Genomic DNA, 27,613 nt, shown 5'->3' with positions numbered 1-27,613 from the left:
CTCATTCTGCGCCTGGATTGTTTACCAAATATCATTTAATTTTCTATTTGTATTTTCATGTGAGTCCTTGAACTTTTTTTAAGAGGATTATTCTGAATTCTCTTTAAGACAGTTCATAAATCCTCTATATTTTGGGGTCCATTGCTTATGCTTCATTGGTTTCCTTTAATGGTGTCATATTTCTTTGATCCTTCTTTATCTTTCAGTCTTTACATTGATGCCTGCACATGTGAGGAGGTGGCTTCCTCTTCTACGTTTTATAGGTGCTTTTTGGTGGTGTTAGATCTTTATTGGTTAATGTCCAAACTTTGTCTCTGGTCTATGGTTTTATTTTTTTCATTCTGTAGTGTGTTAGTACACTTGATCAGTATCACCACTTAATTACAACACTGGATCTAATTTCCTCTCTGTGGTTGATTTCCAAGTTGGGGGTAAGTTCTTGTGGGGACCAGGACTTGAGCTCTGTGCTTGAGCTAGAATACTCCTTTGCTGCTGATTCTTGAACTGGGGAGGACTTTTTGGGTGGACTGGATTTTAACTGTTGGCTTTTTAGTCATTTCTGGATCATTTTGGGTAGCTGCACACTTAAGTGGGCCGAGTGGAAATTTCTGCCTGGACTAAATCTCTCCTCCAGCCTGTGCCCCCTGCAGGAAACCCTCTGGCAGTTCTATTGCACTGACTGGTCTCCACCATGTGGCACCTGTGCCAGATGTGGGAAGATCAGCATTTAATGCTGTGTCCCGATATTCTCCTGGTGGGTCTGCCTCCGCCTCACATCTCCCCTCAGCACTCCAAATGTTTTCCATAGGGTAGGTCATGCACTAGTTACCCGTGATGACTAACTGGCCTCCAAGTGATTTCTTTCTCAAATTGGCTGTATCCCCTCTCTTGTACATGCCCAAGGGAGGCTTGCAAGCAGCATTGCTGGCCTGGGAGATGGGATGATGCACTCTGAGGTTTCCCTTGCAGACTCCCAGTAGCTTCTTGCAAAGGGCCCTGGTGCAGCTTTGCTGTCTCCTGGTAGCTGCTCCGTGTGGTAGTATGTGCTCCTTTACTATGCCATGTCGCCTAGGGGAACAGCTGGGGCTTGGAATGGTTGGAGTGTTCCTCTTCCTACTCACTGCAGCCTTTCATGCCTTTGCAGACTCCACAGATCTCTCCTTCTCTTCCTCTGAGTTCCAGTGATCTCAGGATAGCAGTTTTTGCTTTTTAATAGTTGTGCATTGTTATGTTGTATGGAGACACAGTGCTAGGGATTGTCTGTTCTGCCTTGTTGGTTTTGTCACCTCTCTCTGCTCTCAATCTCTGTTGTTTAATTGGTTTATTTAGACCATTGACATTTGAAGTGATTATTCATATAATGGATTAGTATCTACCATATTTGTTATTATTTTTTATATATTGGTCTTGTTCATTGTTTCTATTTTTGTCTTTTACACTTTTTCTGCCTTTTCCTTTTAGAGTTTTAATAGAGCATTTTCTATGATTCTATTTTCTTTTCTTTCTTAGCATATCAATTACACTACTTTTTTTTTCTTTTTTTAGCAATTGCCCTAGAGTTTGCAATATGTGATCACAATTAACCAAGTCCACTTTCCAATGTAACTATGCCACTTCATGGGTAATATGAGTTCCTTCTAATAATAACAAAATATTTCTGATTCTTCTATTTTATTTCTTGTATTGCTGTCATTTATACCAGGTATCTTCAAAAAGTTTGTGTAGATATTCTTCTTATCTTGTAACTATATGTTTTCATGAACGTTTTGAAGTTCTTTGTACATAATCATGCATAATTGAGTACATTGTTGCTATTATTTTGAACAAACTGTTATCTGTTAGATCAATTAAGAATAAGAAAAATGAAATTTTTATTTTGCCTTCACTTATTTCTTCTCTGATGCTCTTTTTTTTCATTATGTGGGTTTGAGTTTCTCACCTATACAATTTGCCTTTTCTCTATAGAACTTCTTTTGAACATTTCTTTCAAGGCATATCTACTTGCAGAGAATTCCCTCGATTTTTGTTTGCCTGAGGAAGTCTTTATTTCTCCTTCACTTTTGAAGGATAATTTTGTGGGGTACAGAATTCTAGGTTGGTTGTTTTATTCTCTCAACACCTTAAATATTTCACTTCACTCTTTTCTTGCTAACGTGATTTCTGAGGAGAAGTCAGGTCTAAATCTTATCTTTTCTATAGGTAGGGTAGGGTTTTTTTTAAATTCTGGCTTCTTTTAGAATTTTTACTTTATCTTTTGCTCTACTGAAGTTTGAATATGATGTGCATAGATGTAGTTTTTTGTTTGTTTGCATTTATTGTGCTTAGTGTCCTGTGAGCTTCCTGTATATCTCATTTGAGGTCTGTCACTAATTTGGGGGAAATTCTCAGTCATTATTACTTCAATTATTGCTTTATTCTTTTCTTTCTTTCTTCCTTTTCCCCAATTATACATATGTTGCATCTTTTGTAGTTGTCCCACAGCTCTTGGATATTCTATTCTGTTTTTGTAAGTCCTTTTTTTCTTTGCTTTTCCATTTTGAAAATTTCTGTCGACACGTCCTCAAGTTCAGAGATTCTTTCTTCAGCAGCATCTAGTCTACTAATGAGTCCATCAAGGCATTCTTCATTTCTGTTACAGTGTTTTTGGTCCGTAGCATTTCTTTTTGCTTTTTTTAGAGCTTCTGCTTATGTCATACCTTTTTTCTTGCATGTTGTCTACTTTTCCATTAAAGCCCTTAGCATATTAATCATAGTTTTAAAAATATTCCATATTTGATAATTCCACCATTCCTGCCATACCTGACTTGGGTTTTGATGCTTATTCAGTCTCTTTAATCTGAATTTTCTGCCTCTTATTATGACTTGTAAATTTTTTGTTGAAAGGTAAATATGCTGTACTGTGGCAAATGGGCTTTTATAATGTAATAGTAAGTTATACAGAGAGGGGAAGTTTTCTTCAGTCCTATTATTAGGTGTCAGTATTTTCATGAGCCTGAGCCCCTGGACTGTCAGCTTTACCTGTGCTTCTCAGTGCCCCCACCCTTAGGTGGACATGATGTCATGAGGGGGGTGGAAGTTGGGTGTTTGCTTTTCCCCACTTGGAAGGGTAGAGCTGGCTGAAGTTGGATATGCTCTTTCTCCTAGGTAGGTTAGATTCTGAAAAATTCTAGCATGTTAGGCCCTAGGTTAGTTTCTTCTGAGGGCAGGCCTTGCTAACAAGAACAGAATGCTCTGGTGTATTTCATAATGGTTCCTTTTCTTCTCCCCCTTTTGGAAGCACAATGGGATTTTTCTCCAATATTGACTGTAAGGACCTGGTAGAGCTCTTGGTGGTAAAACTCACAAAAATTTAGGTACCCTGCTGTGACTGGGTTCTCTGGACTCTCTATTCTATTTCATTCGTTTATTTGTCTACCTTTATGCCTGTACCACACTATTTTGACTACTGTAGCTTTATAGTAAGTTTTGAAATCAGAAAGTGTGAGACCTTCATCTTTGTTATTCAAAATTTTTTTTGGCTATTTGTCCCTTGATGTTTTGTATGAATTTTAGGGTGAATTTTTCTATTTCTGCAAAAGTTGTTGAAATTTTGATAGGTGTTATATTGAATCTGACATTTTAAACAATATCTAGTTTTCTAATCCATGAACATGGTAATATCTTTCCATTTATTTATGTCTTTAATTTCTTTCAGCAGTTTTTTGTAGATTTCATTGTACAAGTCTTGTACTCCTTTGGTTAAATTAATTCCTCAGTATTTTATTAGTTTTGATGCTACCACTAACAGGAATTGGTTTTTAAATTTCCTTTTTAGAATGTTCATTGTTAGTGCATAGAAATTGTTGACTTTTTTTATTTTAAAAGATGAGTGGTAAGGGGATCTTAACCCTTGACTTGGTGTTATCAGCACCACGCTCACCCAAGTGAACCACAGGCTGGCCCAAATTGTTGACTTTGTATCCTGCTACTTTGCTGAATTTGCTTATTAGTTCTAGCACATTTCTTTTTTTTTTTTAGAAAAATTTATGGAACCTTTAGAGTTTTCTCTGTATAAGATAAATATATGTGATCAAAGATCATTTTACTTCTTTCTTTGGGTGCCTTTTATTTCTTTTTCTTCCTTAATTGCTCTGGTGAAGACTTTTAGTACTATGTTGAATAGAAGTGGCAAAAGCAGGAATCTTTGCCTTGTTAATGATCTTACAGGAAAAGCATTCAGTCTTTTGCTATTTGTTATAATGTTTGCTGTGGGTTTTTCATGTATGGCTTTTACCATCTTGAGGTAGATTCCTTCTATTCCTAGTTTGTTGAATGTTTTTGTTGTGAAGTGATGTTACATTTTGTCAAATGCTTTTTCTTCAGCAAATGAGTTGATTGTGTGGGGTTTTTTCCCTTCACTCTGTTAATTTGGTTTATTAAATTGACCAATTTTTATAAATGTTGGACCATCTTTGCATTCATGAATAAATTCCATTTGGTCATGATTTATAATACTTTTAATACGCTGCTGAATTTGGTTTGCTAGTAGTTCCTTGAGGATTTTTGCATCAATGTTCATAAGTGATATTGGTCTGTAGTTTTCTTTTCTTGTAGTATCTTTGTCTGGTTTTGATATCAGGGCAATGATGGCCTTATAAAATTAAGAGCATTAAGTGTTTTCTCCTCTTCAGTTTTTGGGGTAAATTTGAGAAAGATTGGTGTTAATTCTTTAAATGTTTGGTAGAATTTACCAGTGAAGCCATCAGGTCCAGTACTTTTCTCTGTCAGGTTTTTGATTACTGATTCAATCTCCTTACTAGTTATAGGTTTATTCAGATTTTCTGTTTCTTTGTGATTCACTTCTGGTAGGTTTTGTGTTTCTAGGAGTTTATTCATTTTTTCTATGTAATCCAATTTATTGGTGTAGAATTGTTTATAGTTCCCTTATAATCCTTTTTATTTCTGGAAAATTGTTAGTAAGTGCCCCACTTTCATTTCTCCTTTTGTTAATTTGAGTTTTCTTTCTCTTTTTCTTAGTCAGTCCAACTAAAGGTTTGTTAATTTTGTTCATCTTTTTGAAAAATGAGTTTTTCTGTTTTTCTATTCTCTGTTCCTTCTCCTATCTTCAATTTTAGTTTGTTCTTCTTTTTCTAGTTCCTTAAGATGTACAGTTAGGTTGTTGATTTGAAGTCTTATTTTTAATGTAGCATTTATTTATAACTGTTAATTTCCCCCTTTGCATTACTTTTGCTGCCTCTCGTATGTTGAGTTTTTGTTTCCATTTCACTCCAAATGTTTTCATACCCTTTCTGATTTCTTCTTTGATTTTCCGATTGTTTGAGTGTTTTATTTAATTCCCACAATATGTGAATTTTCCAATTTTCCTTCTAATATTGGTTTCTAATCTCCTCCTATTGTGGCCACAAAAGGTGCTTTGTATGCTTTACATGTAAAAAAAAAAAATTCTATTGAGACTTAATTTTTAGCTAACAAATGGTTTATTCTGGAGAATGTCTTGAGAAGAATGTGTTCTCTGTTTTGTTGGGTAGATGTTCTGTATAGGTTTGTATTAGTCCATTTCTGTTGCTTATAACAAAATACCTGGAACTGGTTAATTTATAAAGAAAATGAAATTTATTGCTTACAACTTGGGAAGCTGGGTATTCCAAGGCCTCCGTGGTGGTGACAGTGACCCAGACGTTTTACATGGCAGAAAATGGCATGGCAGAGAGAGAGAACTTCTCATGTGCTCTTCTGTTAAAGCACCCAGAACCATGCCCCCGACCATCATTATTAATCCATTCACTACAGCATGGTCCTCAGAATCTAATCACCTCTTCAAGGCCCAACCTTTCAGCTACCATAATAGGATTTCCCACCTTCAACAGTTACAGTGGGAATTAAACTTCTAATATATGAACTTTGGGGGACACATTCAGTCAATCCACAGTAAGGTCTGTTAGATCTAGTTGGTCTACTGTGTTGTTCAGGTTCTCTATTTCCTTACTTACCTCCTGTTTGTTTCTTCTGTCCTATTAGAGTAGGGTTTGAAGTTTGTAACCATTATTGTGGACCGTCTGTTTCTTTCTTCAGTTCTGTCATTTTTTGCTTTGTATGTGTATATATATCATTATTTAAATTTTTTTATTGAAATAGTTATACATGTTCCTGGATACAGAATTGAATATCAGTAGCTGTGTACAATACATGATGATCAAATCAAGATAATTGGTCTACTCATCTTTACAAAACGTAATCATTCTTCATGATCCTTAACTAATTCTCACTAGCCTTTTCCCCCTTCCCCTTTCCCACCTCTAATAATCACAGTTCTGTTCTCTCCTTTTGAAAGTTCAATGTATTATTGTGATTGTTTGTTTGTTTCTATTTATTTTTTAGCTCCCACTTATGAGTGAGGATATGTGGTATTTCTCTTTCTGTGCCTGGCTTATTTCACTTAACTTAGTTTTCTCCAAGCTCATCCATGTTGAATGGCAGAATTCATTCCTTTTTATGGCTGAGTAGTATTCCATTGTGTATATGTACCATCTTTTCCTTATCCATTCATCTGTTGATGGACGTTTAGATTTGTTCCTTATCTTGGCTATTGTAAATAGAACTTCGGTGAACATGGGAGTGCAGGTATCCCTTCAACATGATGATTTCCATCCCTTTGGGTATATACCCAGTAGTGGGATTGCTGGATCATATGATAGTTCTATCTGTAGTTGTTTGAGAAGTCTCCATACTGTATACTGTTTTCCATAATGGACACACTAATTTACAGTCCTACCAACAGTGTAGGAGGGGTCCCCTTTCTCCGCATGTGGGGTAGTGTCACATGGCTGCACACCTCTGTGGCTGCACCTCTATGACTAAAAGCAGCAATGACTATTAGAACACGGATCCCCAGTATTTGGTCCTTATGGTCCACTCTGTCTCCTGCAAACTATGTGCAAGATGCTCCAGGAACATGTGCATGGATGTCTGCCGTTAGGCTGAGGGGTGGGAATGGGTAGCCGCTGCTGAACTAAGAGCCAAAAGTGCCTGAAATTAACTACAATTTACCACCCAAGACTCCCCCTAGACTTTGCAAGCCTTCAGTAGCCTCCAGAGTTCCAAAATAGTTCCATCAGACAGATTCTGCCAGTGCGCTTGTCTATGTTGGGAGACTGATTCCTGGTGCTTCCTACTCTGCCATCTTCCCAGAATCCTTCAGCTATACTTGACTTATTTTGATATCAGATTTATTGTAGCCTCATAGAATTAATTGGAGAATATCTCTAGTTTTTCTGTTTTGTGATAGATTTTGTGGAAGATTGGAAGGACTACTCCCTGAAAGTTTGTAAAACTGTGTGGGCCTATCTTTGTGAAAAAAATTTAAATAACTCATATAACTTATTTCATAGTAGGATTATTTGGACTTTTTTCTTGAGTTGCTTTTGGTAATTTTTATTTTGCTGGGAATTTTTTCATTTCATCTAACGTTTAAAATCCACTGACATAAAGTTGTTCATAGTTTTATTTTTTTTTAATCTGCTAAAATATAGATAACTCAAAAAGATACAGATCCTAAAAATAGTATTTGTAATAATTTCTCTTTTATTCTGTACTTTCTAAGTTTACAATTTTCTTTATTAATTTTCATATGTTCTTCTTCACATTTAAATTTATGGTTTTTGACCACCAGTGTTTTATCAAGGATTTTCTAGGAACTTAAGATATAGCAGTGATAAAAACGATAAAGATCCCTTCCCTCATGGCGCTTATATTCTAGGCTCCATAGCAGAAATAAACTAAATATGTAGGATAAAGAGTGTGTTATAGGGGAGTAAGTAATATTAAGGAAAATAAAGCAGACGAGGAAGATGGGATTTGCTGAGCAGGTAGGAAAGATTGTAATTTAAAAGCCTGAGGAGGGAAGCCTCACTGAGGAGTTGACGTGGGGATAGTGAGGAGGCTCAGGGAGCCACCCTTGGGTGAAAGGAAGAGCAAGCACAGGTGCTCTGAGGTGGGGTGTACCTGGTGTGCTCTGGGAACCTGCAGTGTGGCTGGTTGGAGTGAGAGGGGAAGAGGACTAGGAAACGACGTCCCAGAGGTTAGTGGGGGCAGACTCTGTAGCACTTCGTGGGTCATTGTAAGGCCTTTGGCTTCTCCTTGGAGTGCGAATCAAAGCCCTTAAAGTGTTTGAACAGAGAAATGACCATATCTGGCTGCTGGGTTGGAAATGGACTAAAGGGTATTCTAAGGGAGGCCAGTCGGGGGGCCTCATTCAGTAGCTGGGAGAGGGAAGGAAAGAGAATAGGAAAGCCAGTTCGGGCCAGGATTCTAGCAGCAGCATTGGAGAGAAGTGATCACATTCTGGACACATTTTGATATCAGAGCCAACAGGATTTGCTAATGAATTGGGTGGGGGTGGGGGTGGGTATGTGAGTGAGGGGACAGAGAGAGACAAAGTGTTTGGCTAGCGCACTGAGTACTGGAAGGGTAGTGCTGGCATTCAAAGGATGGAAAAGATTTCAAGAGAAAAAGATTTTATCAGAGAAGATCAGAGGTTTGGTTTAGACAGGTTTAAATTAAGATGTCACACTTTTTTTTCTTTCTTTCTACTTTCATTTCTCGGTTTGTGTTTTCTCCACTACAGAGTTTGTTCTCAGGTCATCTTTTCATTGAGTGTGTGTAGCCCTCATCTTGAATCCTGTTTTAGTAGGGGCACCTCGATTTCGAATTCTTTAAAGCTTACTTTTCAGTTCTGAGCTCTTTTATATGTTATTAGCATTCCCTCCCTGCACAGCCCCTTCTTCCTCAATTCCATCTCTCTGGAATTTCTTAGTCTCCAATTCAGGTCCTAAAGCACTTGGTGCTTTGCATCTAGAAGCTCTAACTGGCTCTGTAAATGTTGATTGAGATCACGTGAGTTAAATTTCATTAAGTGTAGCATTGCAGACAAAGCAAGAGACAGCGTATTTTCACATTTAATGATTCTGAGACATTTATCTAATTTTCCCCTCTCTTCCTTTGATTTACTGTAAAAGCCATATACCGAGTTTGATCAACAGAGAGGTCATTCTCAGCAATTTCAGGATTCTTTTAATTAAGTTAATGGGTATTTTACTGATTTCAACCCCAAATATCTCTTGAGACCTTTAGTACCTTCTTCGTTAATAATGCCTTACATTTTCTCTTGAATACCCTTGGCATTGTTTGCCTGATTTTTGATCATGAATCCATTTATTCAAAGTGATGGTTTTCTCTTAATTTTTGCCAAAATTGATTGGGAAAATTTTAGAATTAGTGTTAAATTTTAGCACTTATGGATAAAAACAATTGTCATAAAATTTTGAGAATTTGGCTACTTACCCATTTAGTTGAGTATATGAGAATAACATACGATGACAAGTTAAGTTCATTCCAGGAATGCAAGAATGTTCTGACATTAGGAATGCTATTAATATAATTTATCACATTAAGTGGTTTAAAAAAAGATCAGCAATACAATCATTTTCTAATTTGCTAAAAGTCAACATCTATTTATGACTTTTAGACCTTAAGTAAAAGTAGATGAATATTTCATTGAAATTTTAAATACATACACACACCTCAAACAAAAAGCTAGCATCACACAAAGTGATGAATCAATAGAGCTACTCCTGTTAATGCTAGAAGCATGACAAATGTACCTACTGCCACTCTTACTTCTTAATAATGTTGCTGAAGTACTAGTACAGTTGAGTAGAAAATAAGAGTTTTAAAAATAGGAAAGGAAGATGTAAAAGTGTCATTGTTTTCAAGTGATATTATTTTGAATACCTGAAAAATCCAAATTAATAAACTACTACTAGAAACAATGAAAAATTTTATTCGTTGATGCATATTTAATATAACTTTTCTATATACAAAGAATAATGAAAAAAATATAAAAAAAGATTCCTGATACAGTAGGAACAGAAATAATATACTTCAGAATAAACTTAAATATGCAGCATGTATGTGAAGAAAACTTTAGGCTAATGTATGTAAAAGACGACTTAAATAAATAGAAGCAAGGTGTATTGCTTTTGGATCTAAAGATTCAAGGTTGGACGTAACTATAAATATAATGTACATTACTAAATAAAATATATTTAATAAAAGTTTCAGTTTTTGAAACTTAATAATGTGGTTCTAAAATTAACATGGAAATTTATATATATGGATTAAAAATATAACTTCTAAAAGAAAATATGGATTATCTTATTTTTAAAGACTTTTCTAATTGTGGAAATAAATCCTAAAGACCTAAAATAAATTAGACTAACATAAAAATTTATTTATTTATTTTTTATTATACATACATGTGGGGTACAACATCGATTTTCGATAATTGTGTAGAACGTGTGGTGGTTAGATCAGTATACTTAGCTTATTCATCATTACGATACACAATCATTCTTTGTGTCCGTTGACCAATTCCTCATTAGCCCCCCTTCCTCGCCCCCTCTTCTCACCTTTTCCACCTGTAGTTTTCTAAAAGTTCAACGTATTACTGTGATAGTTGTTTCTTTCTTTCTTTCTTTCTCTCTGTCTCTCTTTATTGTTTGTTTCTTTATGGATTCAGCCCCAGTTGTGAGTGAGAACATGCAGTATTTCTCTTTCCGTACCTGGGTTGTTTCACTTAGGATAATTTTCTCCAGGCTCATCCATGTTATTGCAAATGGTAGAATTTCATTCTTTTTTATGGCTGAGTAGTATTCCATTGTGTAGATATACCACAGTTTCCTTATTCAATCATCCATCAGTGGACATTTAGGTTGTTTCCATTGCCCAGCTATTGTAAATAGAGCTGCAGTAAACATGGGAGTGCAGGTGTCCCTTTGACCTGATGTTTTCCAATCCTCTGGATACCCCAAGAGTGGGATTGCTGGATCATATGGAAATTCTATCTATCGTTGTTTAAGGAACCCCCATACTGTTCTCCATAATGGTTGTACTAATTTACAGTCCCACCAACAGGGCAGGAGGCTTCCTCTCTCTCCACATTCTTGTCAGCATTTGTTATTCTCTGTCTTTTTTATAGTAGCCAGTCTGCTTGAGGTGAGGTGATATCTCAGAGTGGTTTTGATTTGCATTCTTTGATGGTTAGTGATATTGAGCATTTTTTCATGTACCTATTGGCCATTTGTATGTCTTCCTTTGAGAAATGTCCATTCAGTCCCTTTGCCCATTTTTTAATTGGATTATTTGGTTTTTTGCTATAAAGTTATCTGAGGTCTTGTATATTCTGGATATTAATCCCTTGTTGGATACATTTTTTGAAAATAATTTCTCCCATTCTGTAGGATGTCTTTTCACTCCTTTGCTGTGCAGAAACTTTTTACTGTGATATAATCCCATTTGTTTATTTTTTCTTTTGTTGCCTGTGCTTTTGAGGTTTTATTCATAAAGTCACTGCCCAGTCCTAAATCCTGGAGCATTTCCCGTACGTTTTCTTCTAGGAGTTTTAAAGTTTCAGTCCTTATATTTAGGTCTCTAATCCATTTTGAGTGGATTTTGGTATATGGTAAAAGGTGTACTGATCAAGTTTCATTCTTCTGCAAATGGATATCCAGTTTTCCCAGCAGCATTTATTGAAGAGGTCAGTCTTTTCCCCAATGTGTGTTCTTGGTGCCTTTGTCAAAGATCAGCTGGCTGTAAATAAGACTAAAATAAAAATTTGGAAACTAAACATAATACAAAAATACCACAAAGTTAAAAAATGAACTGGGGAAATATTTATAGTATGTTTGCTTGATAAGGAGCTTTGTTTTGTAATATATGAAGAGAGTTCTATGTATGTTCCATGTTCTGTAATATGTAAAGAAAGGAGTTTGGAAAATAACCAATATCTAATAGAAAAATGGGCAGTGGGAATAAGCAGTTCATAAACACACACAAGACAAGATAAATAGCAAACAGAAGAAAAGATGCTGTGTCATCCACTATTAGAAGAATGGAAAAGTGGGATAATGGGGTAACATTTTTTCCTATTAGGTTGACAAATATTTAAAACAATAATACACAGTGTGAGCCAGAGTATGCATCAACAGGAACTTTCATGCGCTACTTGTGGGAGAGTAAGTTGGTACAGTCTTTTTGTAGGACAATTTGTCAGTATTTTTTTTTTTCAAATTTTAAAATGTGTATCCTTGATCCATCAATTCTACTTCTAGTAATTTGTCCATAAATGTATTGACATGTACATAAGATGTACACATAAGGATGTTTCTTATAGCAGTGTTTGTGATAGGGAAAACAAAACAAAGTAGAACTGGAAAACACTTAAGTGTTCAGTGGTACTCAGAGGACCAGTTAAATAAACTATGGGACATCTTTAGAGTGTAAAGCTTTTTTCAATTTTTAAACGGAATTAATTAGATCGGTTTAGATTGATATGGAAAACTCTCTGAAACATTAAGAGTAAAAAGCAAGAAAGAGTATATAGCTTATGGGGTAAGATTCCATTTGTGTTTTTTTTTAAAAAAAATATAAACTAGAATTTATACATATTGATGTCTGGAAGGATACACAGGAAAGTTGATGGTGGGTAGCTGGGGTATTGAAGTGTGGGGTGGATAGTGGCTGTTTTCATTATGTATTCCCTTTTGAATGGTTTGGATTTTGTTTCTCGTGGGCATGTGCTGTTTTCACAATGAAAGTCAATGGGTGTTTTGTTTATATGCGTTAATTATATTTTTTTCTTGGATTTTTCCAGATTTCTCTTGCACTTTGTTTTGTTTTGATGTTTGGGAACTCAATGTTACTAACTTCTTATTATGCATCCTCTTTGGTAATTATTTGGGTAAGTGTTCCGTAAGTACGTGCCTGTTTTGTAAACTAATGGGATCAGTTTCTTTATCACAGGCTTGGTATTTGTGAGGGTTTCTCTAGGAACTGTTTCCAGTGTCCTACTGAATGCATCTATATGTGATAGGACTCAACCACTCACTTCCCAAACAGGAACCAAACACAATGAGAAGTTAGGACCAGACAGCCCTGCGCCTTGCCGCGCAGCCCTCATCTGCCCTGCATTTCTCTTTCCTCAGCTTTCTTGTCACCTGAGAATCGGTCCGGGGGTTCATTTCAGAAAGGTTTCTCTGCTTTCTTCTTCTTATCCTTTCCCTTCCTCTGTTCAGTTTTTATCCCTTTCCTCCCACTGCTGGCTCGCAGCAGCCTCCCTTCTCCTTTCTGCCGTGGTCGGAGGCTTGAGACCTTGTTGCTGAGGGTTGTTTTTCACCTCTTGTCTATTTATATGGAATATTCAGATAGCTTAAGTCAGGCAGTTATTCAGTTATATTTTCCTAAATCACTACCAAGAACAGCTTTAGATTATGGGGAAACTAACAGAATTAGAACAAGTGGAGAAAGGTCATCTAATTTCTCCTGCCACTTTTGGCAGGATGACTTTCTAAATAGAAAAGCGTTCTGAAATTTAAAGACTTCTAGGGATGGTTATTTATTTTTCAATGTGCTTTACCATTACAGTGTTTCATAAACCTAAGTATTATGTTATACTATATTATATTAATATTGTGTTGTTACTGTTACATTATCATATTATATTTAAAATGTGTGGACTTCAGTATAGGACAGTTTGCTGAAGAAAAAAGCATATTGCACTGTCTTAATTGAAATGTTATTCTACTTCTTGAGTAATTTAAGTTAGATCATTTTGGCTTTCTTTATTTCTGAACACACTAATGGATTTGGAATCTCTTATTTCTTTATCCCATTTTACAAGTAATATTTATTTAAGAACCTATTTCCCAAGAATATGCCTCTTCCCGATCAGGGCCACCATCCTTTTCAGGTTGTATGCCTCTGGTATACTTGGTCACAGAAATTAGCAATTGGCATGTGGCAATGTTGTGTTTTCAACAACAGTAACAACAAAAATCATTAACTGAGTTGCTTTGCTTCGGGATTAATAAGTATAGTTAAAGTCAGTGTATTCTATTAGTAATTGGAAAATGTGACAATGTACTCAACTCTGTATTTTACATGCGTACATTGGCAAGTGCTGCTGTTATCCAGGATAAAGTACATGGTTCTTGGTACTCATGTACAGGGAATGCATTAAATTGAATATGGCATGTGAATAAAATCTAATCTAAATACATTTTGTAGGAAGTTTCTCTTTAGTTAAGTGGAGCTCCTGTACTGAGTCAGTTACCCTGCTAGGTGCTTGACACTTAGATTTGTTTTAGGTATGAATTGCACATGTTTATTTATATTTAATATATTTTGGTGTATAAAAATAAATGATGCCAACATTTACAGAATATAACATGTTCATGCATCTTTATCTATACACACCCATTTGCACGTTTATTTATATGAATCACTTTGAAACATGGATCATGTTACATTTTGTGTTTTCAGATATTGAGAAACTTCTGAAAACATTGAATTTAGTTTCAAGTACTTATGTTTTGAACTCTAACCATATTTTTGCCAAGGTTTGAAGTAGTTTAGCTCCATATAGGTAATACAGTTGGGGAGTGTATGTACCTGGAGAGACTTAAGCTTTGACAGAGGAGAAATATTTAGTTGATCCATTAAAAATTTTACTTGTAGTTTATCCTAAGAGACAGTCATTTTTTAGCTTAAGGAAAATCTTATGCCTATCTGACTACTGTCTAAAATTCTGAAATTTTTAATATACCTCTTGGTTCTTAGGTAAATCAGATTTGTAAAGTCAGTGATAGAAATTTATATATGGTGAGTCTCTTTTCAATTTTATAAAGTTACTAACTAATCTACTTTGGATAAAATAGGGCTATTTCTTGAAGTCACTGACTGCAGAAAAGAGCATGTGATGATGCTGTGTGGAAGATCAACAGCGTGCTGAATTTTAGATGCTTGAGTGTCTTATTATTTAGAAGAATGTTTTGATACTTAAATTTATGTCTGTAAAGTATTAACTGTATACCATGTTATTTTCTCTACTCAGGGTATTCTGGCAATGAAACCACATTTCCTGAAAATAAATGTATCTGAACTTAGTTTATGGGTAAGAATCAATCTATTTTAATGAGTATGTTTTTCCTTCTCTAAAACATATCATTGGTTTTATGTTTTACTTTTAAGGAAAAGACCTACGTAATTCAAGGGGATCTCACAATTTTATAATATATTAGGGCTCATTTTTAATGTGCCAAATTGCCTTTTTCAGAAAATAACTTGAGATTGGTCCCGGATCAGTAGTTAAAGGAACTCCAGTTTTATTTATATTATTACCCATGTTTCTTCTGAGAAACAGTGCATGTATGAGAAACTGTTAAACTGCTAGTAACTGCAATTGCTATATAAAACATACTAATTTTGATAAGATTGTATGTATATATTTCTAGTTTTAGTTATTGCCCCTTGATTTGGGAGCAACATTCTTTATTTTAAATTGAGATGTGTTTTTTAGCATTTTCTCTTGGAAATAGAGATATTTATTTCATGTGTCAGTAATACATTGATTTTTTCTTCCTATCCCATGTTTATGAAATATGAAACGTAAGTTATTTTTGTTCTGTTTTATTTTTCATTTTTAGGTTATCCAAGGATGTTTTTGGTTATTTGGAACTGTCATACTCAAATATTTGACATCTAAAATGTTTGGCATTGCAGATGATGTAAGTGCATTTTTGCTTAAATTTGAAAAACTTGAAAAGAATCCAATAGGCCAAGAATGAATTATTTGAGTTATTAAAGTATCACTATTTAATCTAAATTGTAGGATGAAGTCTGCTCATCTATTATTTTATCTAATTAATAAAATAAAAAGTAAATGTGATTATATAGTTTTATTCTCCAAAATTAATTTCTTGACACATTGTCTGATTTTAATGGTCTTTCTGTATCACAAAGATTTTAAAATTTTAAAGTATGAAAACTCTAGATATTAAAGCTTAAATTTTAAGGTCTATACAGCCATTTTTCTCTAGCTTCTTTATAATTCCCTGATGTAACAGATAAAGACACCATCTTCAGATCATTAAATGGAGATCATATAATAGTCTCATTCTTTTTTCCCCCCATTTTTTTGGTCAGTTCTTGTAAAAGGTTTATAAAGTCTTTATAGATAATTTAATCCAAATTAGTCTTATTAAGATAATTTTTTAAAAAAATTTGTTTTGGTATTAGGATAAGAGAGAAATTAAAATGAGAAGAATTCTGCTTTATAACTTCAAGGATTCTTCCTCTCCAAAATTGCTTTTCCTATTTTATTTTGGTGTTTTAATCAGCACATCCTATGCAGAGGCTATCAAAGTTTTAATTTTAAAAAGAAAGCAACACGAGAACCAACATGGAGAAAGTAAAGTAAACCATATGTTTTTTTCTGTGGTTTATTTTTATTGGTGACATTTCTTCCTTCTGTACTAGATTAAAGCTGTGGTTTTTATTTATTTTTAAAAATTGGAACATATTGATTATACATATTTGTGGGGTACAGAGTTATATTTCAATACATGTTTACAATGTGTGATGATCAAATCAGGGTAATTGGCATGTTCATCATTAGAAAACAATCATTTTGTTGTGAAGAGGATGTTTGGTCTCCCTTCGAAAGCTGTGGTTTTGAAACTGGGTTCCGTGAAGTCCTAGGACTTCCAAGAACTCTTCTGTCGAGTATCTCTACTCTTCCACTTCCTCGCAGCCCCTCTTTTACCCAGGACAGCTTAGCTTTAATCTCTTACACGTTGGACATTTATGTAGGTTTCCATATGAACAAGGGATTTTCTGCTGAAGAAGATTGAAAATAACTGGGCTATTAAATGAGTGGTCTGTAACATATGAAAAGATTTTTAAAAGCATAAAACTGTAATTTAAAATGTATTTATTCATCCATTCACTGTGTACTTTCTATGTGCCTTAATGTATCCCAGAGATAAAAAACTGAGTAAGACATGGTCTAGTGGGAGATGGGAACTATTTGTAGCAATTATAATACAATGTAATGACGGCTGAGCTAACAAGTAAGCATAGAGTGCTTCAGGAATGCACAGGAGGAGAATCAGGGAAGGATCCTGGAAGTCACCTGAATATGAGAAGGGAAAGGCGATCGAGTCAGCCAGGATGCAGAAAGTGAGCGGGAAGAAAGTGAAGCAGCTCGAGTCCTGGGTTTATGGAGTCTGTTTCATTCCTGGGGGAAGACAAGCTAGTTGAGTTATTGATTCAGGTTAAAGTGACTGTTGTCATTTCTGTCTCAGCTTAATATACCAGGGACAAAAAAAAAAAAAAAAAAAATGATGTAGACACAGTTATTTTCAAATTTACTTTTAAAGTAAAAGCTTTGTATTATTGCATCTGAAGTGTGTCTCGTAGATGGCATATAGTTATATTTTATTTATTTATCTAATACTCTGTGCCTTTTGATTGCTTAGTCCTTTAATGTTTAATGTAATTATTGATAAATGGTTGGATTTATGGTTGCCATTTCGCTATTTTTTCTGAGTCTTATATCTTTTGTTCCTCTGTCCCTCCTTTCTGCCTTCTATGTTGAACATTTTTTGTTTGGTTACCATTTTAATTCCCTGTTGATTTTTAACTACATATTTTTTAGTTCTTTTCTTTTTAAAAAAATTTTATTAACTGTGGTCACCATACTGTACCTAAGATTCCCAGAAATTACCTATATTAAAACTGAATGTTTGTACCCTTTGACCAACATCTCTCCATTTTCCCCACAAGCAATCCCTGGCAACTACCTTTCTACTCTCTGCTTCTGTGTGTTTGATTTTTTTGGATTCCACCTAAGTGAGATCATGCAGTATGTGTCTTTCTGTATCTTATGTATTTCACTTAGCACAATGTCCTCCACGTTCATCCATGTTATTGCAAATGGCAGGATTTTCTTCTTTTTCATGGGGAATTAACATTTCATTTTTTTTAATCCATTCATCTGTTGATGGATGATTGAGTTGTTTCCTTATCTTGGCTGTTGTGAATGATGCTGCAGTGAACATGGGGATGCGTTTTCATTAGCTGTTATTTTAATGGTTGCTCTAGGGGTTATGATATACAGATTAACTTATCACAAGCTGCTTCAGGCTAATACTGAGTTAATTCAGGTAAAATATATAGTGCCTTTGCTCCAGTATAACTCCACTTTCCCTCTTATTTTACATATAATCCCATCTATATGTAAGTGCCAACAATACAGAGTATGGTTACTGCTTTGTGCAGTCTTATATCTTACAGAGATTAAGAGAAGAACAAACAAACAGAAAAAAGTATTTATATCGCCTTTTATGTTTACCCAAATTTTTGCCATGTTTACTGCTCTTCATTTCTTCCTGTGGATGTGAATTACTGTGCAGTGTTATTTCCCTTCAGCCTGAAGGATTTCCTTTACAATTCCTATAAGGCAGGTCTGCTAGCAGTGGATTCTCTTGGGCTGTGTTCCTTTTGTAATTAATGTTTTTACGCATATTTTCCTTCATTTTATAAGGCTAATTTTTCTGGATATAAAGTTATTGGTTGGCAGTTCTTTTCTTTTAGAACTGGTGACCTCCGTTATTTCTCATGAGAAGCCAGTCAATGAATATTGTTTTATTAATATTAACAAAATTAATAAAGTGTTACTAATATTAATCATTTAATATGTTTTCCCCCGTGCTTAAGTGGTTTTTCTGTTATTGCTTTCAAGATTTTCTCTTTATCATTCACATTTAAAAGTTTGACTGTGGTATATCTAGATATGGATCATTTTGTGTTCATCCTTCCAGGTATTTATTGAACTTCTGTAGGTTCCTATTATTCATCAAAATTGGGAAATTTTTGGTTATTTTTTTGTTTGAATATTTTTTCTATCGTTTTCTTTTTTACTGATAATACCTCTGAGCATAGGTTTTTTGCTGCGTGCCCCAAATCAAGTGTCCTATGTATTGTTTTAGTATTTTCAAAGTTCCACCTTTTTTTAGTCCTCTTTGGTTTTGTTGTGTTTCTGTCTTACCAATATCTGTTCTTATCCTCATTTCTTTGGTTCTATGGCTTTTTCTGATGCCTGAGGGGAAATGCTTAGCTCTTTGGTTTTCAGCCCTCTTCTTTTCTGATAAATGCATTTCAAGCTAAAATTTCCCTATAAGTAGTACTCTTTTGTGTATCTTACAAATTGGCTATTTTGTAATTTTCTTTCAATATCTTTTACTTACAGATATTACGTTTTATGTTATTTAGTTTCTAACCAAAAGGATCTTTAAGGCCATTCATAGTTATTTTCTAGGTTTACTGCATTTATGATCAGAAAAAAACTTTTATATCAGTTTTTTGAAATGTATTGTGACATGCTATGTAAACATTTAAAAAACATATTTTACTTGTGTTCAAGGATAATATGTATTTTCTCTTAAGTTTATATTCTTTATGAACCTATTAATTACATTATTCAGATTTCATTTTATTTTAAATTTTGCCTGCTTTTTTCTACTCTGGGGTTAGTGCTTCATGTTTCCAGTGAAGACTGTCAACTTATCTATTTTTTCCTATGGTTTTGTCAGTTATTCTTTTATATACTTTGAATCTATATTGTTGACTTCAAATATGTTCATGATGCGTTATTCCTGCTTTGCTGTTCATTTTACCAGCATATAATATTATTTGTTGTCTCTTTCCATATATTTGTTGCTTGAATTTATTTTTGTGATACATGACATTTGCTAAGCTAGATTTCTTTGTTTCAGGTTTATCTTATTCTGTTCTCCTGTTTTCAACCTTTTTATGTACTGTTGATTGATTGTCAACACCACGCTCTAACTAGCTGAGCTAACCAGCCAGCCCCTGTACTTTTGTTTTAAATATCTTTTTGTAGACAACATAATACTGGATTTTTTCCTTTTAAATCCAATTTCAGCATCTGTCCTTTAATTAGTGAATTTAAGCTCTGTACATCTATTGCAATTATCATTATACTAGGACTTATTCCATTTTATTTGGGATTTGTTTTCTTATGCTGTTTTAGGTGACGCATATTCTCCCTGTTGATTTTTAAACTTATCAGTATATAGTTCTTCCCCAACAAGACAAAGTGTTTTGAAATGCTTCATCACCTCCCTGCTACCCTTCAGTTTCTCCTTTCACCAGGTCCTTCTTCATGTAGATATCATGCAGAATTTTAGTTAAAGTTTGTCTAAGGTATAATTTCTCCTTTTTTTTGCTTTTTAAGACAATGATAAACTTTAAAGTTTGGCAAATGTTTTGTGTCTTTGCATCCTGGCTTTCTCACTATAAAGTGAAAATAATTCCACCTTTTTTTTTTTTTTTTGTCTTTTTCGTGACCGGCACTCAGCCAGTGAGTGCACCGGCAATTCCTATATAGGATCCGAACCTGCGGCGGGAGCATCGCTGCGCTCCCAGCGCCACACTCTCCGGAGTGCGCCACAGGCTCGGCCCCCACCTTCTTCAGATAGCTTTTTTGTGGGAGGTGAATCTGGTGGTGTAAGTGCGAAAGCTTGATAACAGGTAAAGAATTACAGGAGAGTTGATTAAAGGCAAAAGGTGCCTTTTACTCCAAGTCCTGCCCATTCCTACTTTACTCAAGTCGTCTTTTCAGTCCCCTTTCCAGAAATCAGAATTAATATTCCCTTTTCTGTACTCCGTGGCCCTGTGTCCCTCTGTGATTGACAGAAGTCTGTATGTGTTCCCAAGCCCACACCTCCTGATAGGCTCCAGCACATTCGCCAGGTGTGGCACAGTGAGCAGAGAAAGCCCAAGGGAAAAGGCCTTTGCTATGTTGATGAGCATGGAAGGTAGGGTGTTGGAGCTACCACTTGTCAGCAAAAGAAGGGGGAACTGTGAAATTGGAGGGTACAGCACTTCTTTAGCAAAAGCAACAGCTGAGTATGGGAACAGTGGGATCTATAATATAGTGCAAACTATTTTTAGATACTATTAAGATTATAGCGCATTATTACAATATATGGCTTAATGTAATGTTACCTCATTTTATTCCTCACTAGGCTCATATTGGCAACTTACTAACATCAAAATTCTTCAGTTACAAGGATTTCGATACTTTATTGTATACCTGTGCAGCAGAGTTTGACTTTATGGAAAAGGAGGTAAGATGTGATTTCTAGTTTTCTTTCCTTAGGTTTTGGCCCATTTATTTTTCATAACGGGTGCTCCTTTTATGTCATATTCTTTCTGTACTGAGATAAAGTTTGAAGGAAAAGGAAAATGTGGCAGCTTAGGGGAAGATGTTCCTATTTACATTAGTACAGCTCCCTGAAATATAGGGCCTTTTCTCATTTTGATAATTTGGAAATATGCATTCAGACTAGCAGTTGTTTTTTGGATGAGTAAACACAGAGGCATTTCAGGTTGTCTCTTTCCAGAGATAGCATTAATTGAGCCAGGCTCTAAAGCTCTTACATTTCTACTCATTTTGTGGTTATTTGAATGATCTCATTGCTTTGAAATATCATTAAGTACAGGTTTTTCATTCCAACATTTTTCTTTCTAAAACTGTTTTCAGATGTTTAGAAGGAAACCGTAATAGTCTAGTAGACTGTGAGACAGAAGCCTGCAATATTACCTGCTGTTCTTGAACAAGGGACCCTCATTCTTTGTGGTCTAGCTTACTAGTTTCTAGTAGTGTGCTACAAACAGATATGGTGAAGACAAGATTAGAGAATACGTAGAAAAGTACTGTGATATTTTAACTAACGTGTTGTTTTGCAAATTTTATGAGCTGGTTTGGTTCAACAAACATATATTTGTGTGCCTTTTTAACACCACCTATGTGGCACTGATTGTGACACATTTTCCTTCAAAGCTGTGTTTGAGTATGTGTTAAACTGGCTAAGAACACTCTATTACGTATTCATTTCCCCCTGTGATCTCACTGTGTTAAGCACAGTGTCCTGAGTTCCAGACCAGGGGACAGTAGTGCGCCACATGGCAGACTTCAAATACACGTTCATAGGAGATCAAGACTCCTTTGAGGAAGAGGTAAAGGAAATAGAGGGTAAACATGAGCAAGGAATTAGGATATGGCAGAAATCCTTTAGCATTATTGAGGGCAGCATACATGCCACTACAGCCTGAGAGTATTAACCGTCAGCTATGTAATGGAAAACATTGTTTATTGAGGCATAGCATGACTTCAGTCAGTTTGAAGAACACAGCAAAGTTGTTTCCAGTTTGCCATTCCCCATCTCCTTAAGTATCTGAGTTCACAAGGACTGTGCCATTGAGACAGCTCAGTGCCAGTTTAGGGAGTGTGTCACTTTTATGGTACATCCATGCAGTGGGGAAAAGGGAATGATTTAACATAATATCCCCTAACTTGATATCATACTGACATGGAAAGATGCTTAAGATGTATTATGGAGTGAACAAAATGATGCAATCCTATGTGCTTATAATTAACACACATAAAGTATAAGAAAGCAAAATTTTAACAGTGGTTTTTGGATGGAGAGATCATTGAGAGGTGCATAGGACTGCAGTGTGCAGATCTTTGTTATTAAGAACATTACTTTTTTATGTTATTGAAGAAAATGTAAAAATGTCTTTTGTTCTCCTTATAAACTTTGATCATTATTTTGTGTGTGGGTGGGAGGGGGGATAGGGAGAGAGAGGCAGACTGTGTGTGTGTGATGGGTAAGATTCTCATCCCCCACAGAATGTACAGGAAAAGCTCATTCCATTTAAAGGAGCTCTGCTTACCTTAGATGAATATTAAGTTGGACTCTCTAGTTAGACAAGTAACATGTAAAAAGTGAACAGTAATCGCTCTAGTCATGTTTCATACTTTCATGTGCTTGGGAACTGTGTTTTTAATGTTTTCAACTCAACATTTTGGGAACGTTTGTTTCTGTGGAAATGCAGCCTCATCTTTATGATGGGAGTCAGTGGGTAGATCAGACCCTTGATGGGTAAATGTTCAAATTTAGTTTGGTTAAAATAAAATTTCCCTCTATTAAAACATCTCTCTGAATTTCAGACTCCACTGAGATATACAAAGACATTGTTGCTTCCGGTTGTTCTTGTAGTGTTTATTGCAATTGTGGGAAAGGTACGTCTTTCAGTTAAGAACTCTTTCTTATAATAAAATTTTTCTTGTTTTTACATAGCAGTTACATATACTTGGCTACATGTTAATCTGATATAGTAAGTTTCATATGGGTTTATTGAAACCTATTCTTAGTAATGTCCTTTAATGGACATTTGCAAGTCTAAAAAATATTCTTCTATCTGCTAGCATAAAATTGACATAGGACGAGGATGGCTCAAGTTTTGATAGTCATGTATTTTTTTTTGTCTTTTTGTGCCCGGTAAGGGGATTGCAACCCTTGGCTTGGTGTCGCCTGCACCACGCTCAGCCAGTGAGCGCACCAGCCATTCCTATATAGGAACCGAACCCGCGGCGGGAGTGCCGCAGCGGGAGCGCCGCAAGCGCTGCACTCTCCCGAGTGCTCCACGGGGCCGGCCCGATAGTCATGTATTTTGGAAGACATGATCAGAGACAGTATTGACTCAAATACAACTTGTCTTTGCCAAAGTAAATTATTACTGACTCACTTTTAACTTTTATATAATATTTTCCTAAATTATTTAATATATGCCTTTCTAAGTGATTTGTGTAGTGTTCAATAACTCCTGGGTTGTGTTTATTATTAATCAAAAAGAAAAAATAGAGTACAGTTGGTCCTTTGTATCCATGGGTACTGCATCCGTGGATTCAAGCAACTGGAGATTGGAAAATATTCAGAAAAGAATTGTATCTGTACAGACTTTTTTTCCCTTGTTCTTTAAATAATACAGTGTAACAACTATTTACATGGCATTTTACATTGTATTAGGTATTATAAGTAATCTAGAAATGTGCATAGATTACATGCAAATACTACACCATTTTATATCAGGGACTCGAGCATCACAGATTTTGGTATCCACAAGAGGTCCTGGAACCAATCCCCCATGGATAACAAGGGATGAGATGACCGTATTAACAAAATATTGATAAAATGTATAAAAGGTTTAGGCCCCCAGCTTGGTTTTGATAATGAAATTCTAAGCCTCGTTGTAAATTAGGTCAGAGGAGCATCAGTCCTCAGTGAAGAAGAGCAGGTATGGTCTCTTTTTTTCTTTTAAGAGTTTATGAGCTCTGTAACTGCACTTGTCTTAAATGAACTGAGATCAATCTATGATAGAAAAAGTAGATGGCAGACCCTAAAAGTTTTCTGATTTATATAGCTAATGATTTTGTTGTTAACACAGTGTCATATACGAGGGGACTTCAAACAGTTCATGGAAAAATAGAAATAAAAGATAAAATGGATATATCTGAACTTTTTGGAGTCCTCTCATATTTGTGGAATATTCTGCACTGTAACTACCACTCACATTATATATTTATGCTGTGCTTTGTACTCTCTCAAGACATTTTTCACAGGTGTATTTCATTTGGTTATTCATCAGCCCTGCGACAGCCCTGTGGGGTCAACAGATATTATCATCCCCATTTTGACACTTGCAGAATCGAAAGATCAGAGAGGTTGTCAGCAGCCTTGCTTCATGTCTATTAAAAAGCAAGGGAGGACTGAGACTCGGGCTGTGCACCTTCCCACTCATTGGGTGTCGCCGGGTATTCAGCTTTGTATTCTCACAGCACTTTTCAACTCCAGTCAGTTACTTGTCAGCTCCTGCTGTGTGCCAGGCTCTGTGCTTGCCTTGCACTCTTATATGCTTTGTGTGGTTTTGTACCTAGTAGGTCCTCAAAAAGTACTAGACATCGGCCATCCTGAATGTACTCAAAAGACAGCAACCTGGATGGTGGGAACTAATGAAAACTATTAGCTGGGCTGTTTGATTTAAAGAAGAAAAGTTTCAAAGGGAGAGAATAATTATTTTCAAACATTTAAAAGCCTGCCACATGAAAATAAGATTACAGTCATTCTGGTGCCTTAGAGTTATGGCCACTTCCACGAGGTAGGACTTTTGACCATAATTGATCTGGATCAATTAGTAAAGTAGTATGGATTCAAGCAGCAGCTGGGCCATTCTTCCAAGGACTAAGTTAAAACCTGTCAGCAGTGTCATAGAGAATATTCGTAACAGGGGTAGCATTTCGGATTAGATGACCTCCCAGTTACTACTAAATATGAAAGCACAGTGAGTGCGTTTCAAATGCTTCTTGCTGTGATTATCAGTCTCTGAGCTAATTCTCCAGTTTTGTGTGTGCATATGGAGGGGACGTATTGCCAACAATCCTGGCATGGTGGAAGCAGCATTGAACGTGAACTTGAAGCCAGGAAATCTGGCTTCACCACCCAGCAGTGCTTCTTAGTAGTTGCCCACCTTCAGGGAGATCATTTAATCCATCTGAACCTATTGTTCATTTACAAAATAAGGATAATATAATAATCTACCTAACAGGGTTGAGTATTAGATATGATCAAATACTGTACAAATATAAGATTAAGTGGTTGTAATTGTTATTTTCTTAGTTATCTCTTATCTTTGTACTGCTTATATTTCTAACTAGAAATTTTTAAAGTTTAGAAAATACTGCAGTTAAAATTTTTTTTCCCCCAAAACAGCTTGTCTAAAGTGTTTGAAAATCTATTTACAGATTATTAGTGATGTCTGGACTGTGTTAGCTAAGCAACAGACACATGTAAGGTAAATATGCTATGAAGAATTTTGTTACCTCCTCTGTTCATTTATTGAATAGATATTTACTGTGTATTAATTTTATACCTACGTGTACAGTCAGCATTTGGTAATTGGTGTTTTCCGTTGCTGTCATTCCCTGTCTTGGCTTTTCTCATTCCCTATTTGTGCAGAGCAGAGAACATCACTTATTCATCCCTCGGATCTCATCCAATATAATCTGACCGTAGCAGATTATGTGTAGAACACTTAAAGGACACGGCCTTGTACTTCAGTTCAGCTGGGAAAATAAATTAACTTGTGAGTGGTTTAGAAATGAGCAGGGTAATATAAAACTGGACTCATATCTCACTTTTTACACAAAATAAATTCCAGATGGAGCAAAGAGTTTAATATGGAAAAATGTGAAACTCTAAAATTAACCAAGAGAATATATTTATAATCTTAGAGAGGCCTTGTTAAGCATTACATAAACTTATATGTTAAAAGGAAAGGTTGACACAGTAGACCAGATAAATACTTTGGTTTGGTAAAAGATACTGTAAACATTGCTCAAAGAAAAAGGACAGATTGGGGAAAATATTTGCAATATATGACACAGAACTAATGACTATCATATATAAAGAACTTCTACAAGTTAATAAGAAAAATGCTAAAATATCATTAGAAAACTGAGTGCAGGACACATAAAGGCAATTGAGAGAAAAGTCATTTCTCCTTTTCCCCTGCATTCAGGTCCTATGTATCTTCTTTTTGTTCTTTAGCAATGACAAGTTGTTTCCTGTCTCTGCAGCTTTGCAGGAGGAACAGCCTATGACCATGATTGTGCCCCCTCCCGTCCCTGACAGCCAGGCTCTTTGCATGGCTAACTTCTTTATCCTTGCTTAAATGTCACCTTCTTCAAGAGGCCTTTTCTGACCATTTATGAGTAGATCCCTTGTCTCTTTGCTTGCTATTTTTCACCATAGCATGCTTTCTCTTCCTCTCTTACCATTTATCACCACTTGGACTTAAATACTGGTGTGTTACCTGTATGTTCTGAAGGGAGAAATGATTTCTGTTCAGTTCAACAGTTTATATACAGTGCCTGGTACGTAGTAAAGAATAGTGATTGAATGAGTTAAAGTTTACACATGGCTAAGGACACATGGAAAGGTGCTCAGTCCTGTGATAAAGACATTCACATTAAAGTGAAAACGCTTTTACTTATCAGACTTGTAAAAATTAATAATATTCAGTGCTTTTAAGAATGGGAGGAAAATGTTGGGAGGACAGTTTAGCAGGTACGTAGCAAGACATGCCGTGGACCTGTAGCCTGGCAGTTCCACCACTGCAAATGTACCCTGTAAAAATGCTCACAAAATGCAGAGATCATGGTAAAAAGATGCTTATTGTGTGTAATGTGAAATATGGAAAGAACCAAAATATATCTATTAGTAAGGCATTGATTTAATTACAATCCAGTCATGTAGTGGAATGTTGGGCCATCTTTATGTATGTAAATAGTCCCATCATACACCATTAAATAAAACATTTAAGCAACAAGTATAGGATGATTGCACTTTTGTTTAAAATATGGAAATTTTATGTTTTTTTGTACATAGGAGTGATCTAGAAGGATAAAGCCTATAACTATTAAGAGTGTGGGATTGGAGGATGCAGTGAAGGAAGTTTAAATTCTACTTTCATTCTACTTACTTTCATTCTTTTGTGGAATTTTTGGAGAGTAGGGATTGTTGAATTCATGTGTGTCTATATTTTCTTTTTTACCCTTAGTATACACAGCCTTGTATTATTCCCCCACCTCCTAATCTCTGCTAACACATTGGTAAATTATTGCACATTCTCCTGAGAGAATCTGTGTTCTTATTTAGAAATAATTTGCTGTGACTGTGCCCTTGCTTATACCTGAAGAATTTGAGTTGGGGCCAGCAGAAAAGGAAAAAGCTTTTGATATATAGTGCCAATATTTCTCTTCATTTGAGGTGAAATTGTTATTAGTGTT

At 35.4% G+C, this 27,613-nt stretch overlaps 1 protein-coding gene across 1 annotated transcript in view; it reads left to right on the top strand.

The window, feature by feature from the left end:
• The window catches only part of DPY19L1 (dpy-19 like C-mannosyltransferase 1), a 124,105-nt gene that overhangs the window by 82,909 nt on the left and 13,583 nt on the right, over positions 1 to 27,613 (top strand). Inside the window, exons 11-16 of the mRNA XM_063114509.1 lie at positions 12,710 to 12,796; positions 14,948 to 15,007; positions 15,540 to 15,620; positions 20,946 to 21,047; positions 22,937 to 23,008; positions 25,568 to 25,617. Coding sequence (XP_062970579.1) covers positions 12,710 to 12,796; positions 14,948 to 15,007; positions 15,540 to 15,620; positions 20,946 to 21,047; positions 22,937 to 23,008; positions 25,568 to 25,617 — 452 coding nt within the window. The remainder of the gene's footprint in view (positions 1 to 12,709; positions 12,797 to 14,947; positions 15,008 to 15,539; positions 15,621 to 20,945; positions 21,048 to 22,936; positions 23,009 to 25,567; positions 25,618 to 27,613) is intronic.

Source organism: Cynocephalus volans, chromosome 11 (genome assembly GCF_027409185.1).
Source record: "Cynocephalus volans isolate mCynVol1 chromosome 11, mCynVol1.pri, whole genome shotgun sequence".
NCBI lineage: Eukaryota > Metazoa > Chordata > Mammalia > Dermoptera > Cynocephalidae > Cynocephalus > Cynocephalus volans.
Note: the sequence above shows the minus strand (reverse complement) of the source record. Positions and strands in the feature narration are given on the sequence as shown.